At 36.2% G+C, this 4213-nt stretch overlaps 1 protein-coding gene across 1 annotated transcript in view; it reads left to right on the forward strand.

Annotated features, from left to right (window-relative positions):
* The window catches only part of LOC106870411 (roundabout homolog 2), a 40883-nt gene extending 37000 nt beyond the window's left edge, over positions 1-3883 (forward strand). Inside the window, exons 4-7 of the mRNA XM_014916471.2 lie at positions 1230-1340; positions 1763-1784; positions 1985-2072; positions 2795-3883. Coding sequence (XP_014771957.1) covers positions 1230-1340; positions 1763-1784; positions 1985-2072; positions 2795-2926 — 353 coding nt within the window. The 3' untranslated portion in view covers positions 2927-3883. The remainder of the gene's footprint in view (positions 1-1229; positions 1341-1762; positions 1785-1984; positions 2073-2794) is intronic.
* Positions 3884-4213: the final 330 nt, after the last annotated feature.

Consider the following 4213-nt stretch of genomic DNA (forward strand, 5'->3'; position numbering starts at 1 on the left):
CCCCCCGCAAAGCTACAAGATAATACATGACTAATTCAAAGCAATGTAGATAAGCAATCATTACATTTGACAGAAATCTGAATGCCTAATGATTAAGTATTGTTGAGAAAGGAAGTAGATAAAGAGAGTAAATATAAGAAATAGAAACACATATGTGAAGTGTATCCTGTTTCACTGGGTGGACTTTGAATGTAGATAAAAGTAGTTGTTGAATAAACAAAGCATGAAAGGGTGTGTTTTGTGATAATTAGAAGGTGACTTAGAGGACAGATCACGGTGACATAAATGCATACATGTGCACATATGTGCACATATACATACATATGCATAAATACACATATACATTCACATTTGTATGCAAGTATACACTCCCACCTACATTTAGACTTCTCTCTCTCTATTTCTCTCTGCATATATATATCATCATCATCAACGTTTAACGTCTGCTTTCCATGCTGGCATGGGTTGGACGGTTTGACTGAGGTTTAGAGAGCCAGTGGCTGCACCAAGCTCCAATCTGATCTGGCAGAGTTTCTACAGCTGGATGCCCTTCCTAATACCAACCACTCCGAGAGTGTAGTGTGTGCTTTTTACGTGCCACCAGCACAGGCACCAGAGGGAGCAGGCATCGACCACAATCGGATGGTGCTTTTTACGTGCCACTGGTACGGAAGCCAGTCAAGGCGGCGCTGGCATCGGCCACATTTGGATGGTATGCATACATACATACATAAACATAAGTGCCGGTGGCATGTAAAAAGCACTATCTGAAGATGGCTGATGCCAGTGCCACCTTGACTGGCTCCCATGCTGGTGGCACGTAAAAAGCACCATCTGAGCGTGGTCAATGTCAGCCCTCCTGGCCCCTGTGCTGGTGGCATGTAAAAGCACCCACTACACTCTCAGAGTGGTTGGTCTTAGGAAGGGCATCCAGCTGTAGAAACTTTGCCAGATCAGATTGGAGTCTGGTGCAGCCTCTGGCTCACCAGTCTTTAGTCAAACCGTCAAACCCATGTCAGCATGGAAAATGGACGTTAAACGATGATGCTGATGTACCCTTACTCTCTCTTATTATCCAATTCTGGTTTCTCCACTCTAGTATTCTTTGCAATTCATCTTTGCATGAATTATAAATGTGTTATTTTTAAAAGTTCTATTTTAATAATAATTGAACCTTGTTTTCTTTTCTTTTTGTCTTATTTCTAACTATTTTCTTTTCTTTTGACCAGATAAAAACAAGATTATTATTGGAAGTATCATCCCTATTTTAATCATCATCATCATTGTGATTATTGTTATCATTTTGTACAAACGGAGAGCTAAACCAGCAGAAATTGAAGGTTAGTTTATCTCAATTAGAATTTCTTATCAAAAACCTTAAAATTACCTGCCTATGTCCACCTTGCCTTTGGTTTTATCCTCTTTGTAACTTTAGGTAACATTTGCCTTACTTCCCAAATAAATTTACCTTGTGTGTGTGTGTGTGTGTGTGTGTGAAGGCATGTGGCCTAGTGGTTAGGGTGTTGCTCTCACAACCACTAGATCATGGTTTCAATTCCTAGACTGGGCAATGCATTGTCTTCTTGAGCAAAACACTTCATTTCATATTTCCCCTGTCCACTTGGCTGTGAAAGGGTTACCCTGCAACAGATTTGCATCCTGTTCAGGGAGAATGTTGTATATGTTTTTTTTTTTTTCAAAGATTATTTCTGTTTCGTTTACTTAAGCAACTCTGTTAATAATCTCTCTTAATCTCTTTCAGAACCTCCAGAAAAACCACGAAAGTAAGTCTTCTTTTTTTCTTTTTTTTTGTATTTTGCTTTGTTGTAGTTGTTGATGGTGGGGTGAGGGTGACAGTGGTGGTGCTCATACTTATTTGTATGTATATGTATAAGCAGATGGTGCATATGTATATAACAGTATATATGAAATAATATTCCTTTATATTAGGTGTATTATATTTTGGTATATTTGTTTTCCCCAGCAATCACAGTGAGGTCAATATGATGAACACAAAACCGGACCTTGTCCATTCTACTGGAATTGAAAAGAAAGTACCTATGTACAACAATGTGAGTAGCCCCACCTCTTTATTTGTATGTGTGTGTGTTTCATGTAACCACTTGTGTGCTTTTCTTGAACTTTTTTCCTTCTCTCTGGACGTTTTCCTCTTTCTGGCGAAGTACCATTCTCAAAACATCACAAACCCTTCTCTTTTTCTCCATCTTAAACTGAATGTCATGAATCAATAAATAGATACATATATATAGGTATGAAAATACATATTAGCCTTTATATATTTAATTCTCTGTATTGAATACTCAATATTTCATATATTCAATAAGACATTCAATACTTCATTTCATTTTACCACTTATTTTTATATTATATATTATATATTCCATATTCTATATCCCACATTAATTTTACAAGAATATAAATAAAACATAAAAAACAGACAAAGTTGGAACTCTTTTAAATAAAATAAAATAAAATAATATATATATATATATATATATATATATATATGATGTTAATAATCTGGTTAGATGAATTCTTTTAAACCGATGTAAAATATGAAATGCTCAAAGGGCGCAATACATCTGATGAGAGGAAGTAACTGCAAACACTAAACACATTCACTCACATCCCTGTATATGTTTACTTTCCAATTTGATATTCTGCTATTTCGTATTCTACAGAAAATGTCTTGTAGTACTTCTATTTTCAACTCTTTCCACCTTCTTGACAAATAATAAAAATATTTTTTTCCCCGCTGTTCTTCTCTTGCTAGGGATTTGACCATGGAGGCGAAGATGACTTAAGTTCCATGGAAGTTACATTCGATGACAAACCTCGCAGCAGGAAACCAGTGATTCCACTCTCCAGTCCCGACACCTACAACACAACATTACCATGTGTCTAGTGAGAAGAGATGTCCTTTGTTTTCTCTATTTCTTTTTATCTCTCTAGCTAGCTAGCTACCTCTCACTATTCTATAATGATGTAATATCGACCAGAGGTTATGCCATTTTCTCTGTAAAATATTCTGTCTTAACTGCTGCATCTCATACATTTTCCCCCACACGTACACACGTATCTCTATGCACAGAGACTCATATGCGCATCTGTCTATATACATGTTTGTGTATGTTGATGTAGATTTATTGTTTTAGCAAAGAATATCTGCTGTAGCTAATTCAAATAGCTTTTTTTTTTATTCAAGAGTGATATACATACCGACATGATTAGATATATACATACATGTGTATATGTGTATGTTTATATACACACAATGATACATGCACATATATATATATGTATGTATATGTGTATATATATGAATTTTTAAATCCATATCTATTGTAGTTTTATCTCCTTCATATCTGAGGAATATGAAATGACGACAATGAACTTTTAGTTCTGACTATGTTAAGAACTCTCTCTCTCTCTCATTTTTAGAAGTATGCTTGTGTGTGTGAGTAATCTTCCTCTGTGTGTGTGTGTGTGTGTGTGTGTGTGTGTGTGTGTGTGTGTATCTATCTCTCTATATATAAATTTACATATAGATGCATATATGAGTGTGTGTGTGTGTGTGTGTGTATATTTGTATAAATACACGGACACATATATACGAGGAGTGCTGAAAAATTCCTGGCTTTGAGTAAACGAAAATACAGGAGGATCATTGAATTATGATTTTATTTGACATATTCCCCTCTCAGATTCACACACTTATTGCAGTGGTCCTTCAGGTTTTCTAAGCCCTGTAAAACCACCTGGAAGATTGGGTCTCCAACCAGGCCATTTGCGAAACCCTTAAAACCAGCAACTTTTCCCGCATCCCCTCACATATGCACACACACACACACACACACACACATACATATGTGTGTATGCGTGTGTACATAAACGTGTGTGTTAAATACTAGTTTTCTGCTGGGGTTTATTTCAATCAACTACACTATTCCCCTCTCCCTTTGCTATATGTGGCCTTAGCTAATGTGAAAAATCATCATCATCATTGTCATTGTTATTTTAAAGGCAGCGAGCTGGCACAGTTGTTAGCAAGTCAGACAAAATGTTTTGCAACATTCTGGCTTTTTAATGTTCTAGGTTCAAATTCTTGGTTTTGCCTTTCGTCTGAGTTTTTTTTTTTTTTTTTGGTGTCAATGAAATAAGTACCGGCTTTGCACTGGGGTCGATGTAAGCA

The sequence above is a fragment of the Octopus bimaculoides genome, chromosome 20 (genome assembly GCF_001194135.2).
Source record: "Octopus bimaculoides isolate UCB-OBI-ISO-001 chromosome 20, ASM119413v2, whole genome shotgun sequence".
Taxonomy (NCBI): domain Eukaryota; kingdom Metazoa; phylum Mollusca; class Cephalopoda; order Octopoda; family Octopodidae; genus Octopus; species Octopus bimaculoides.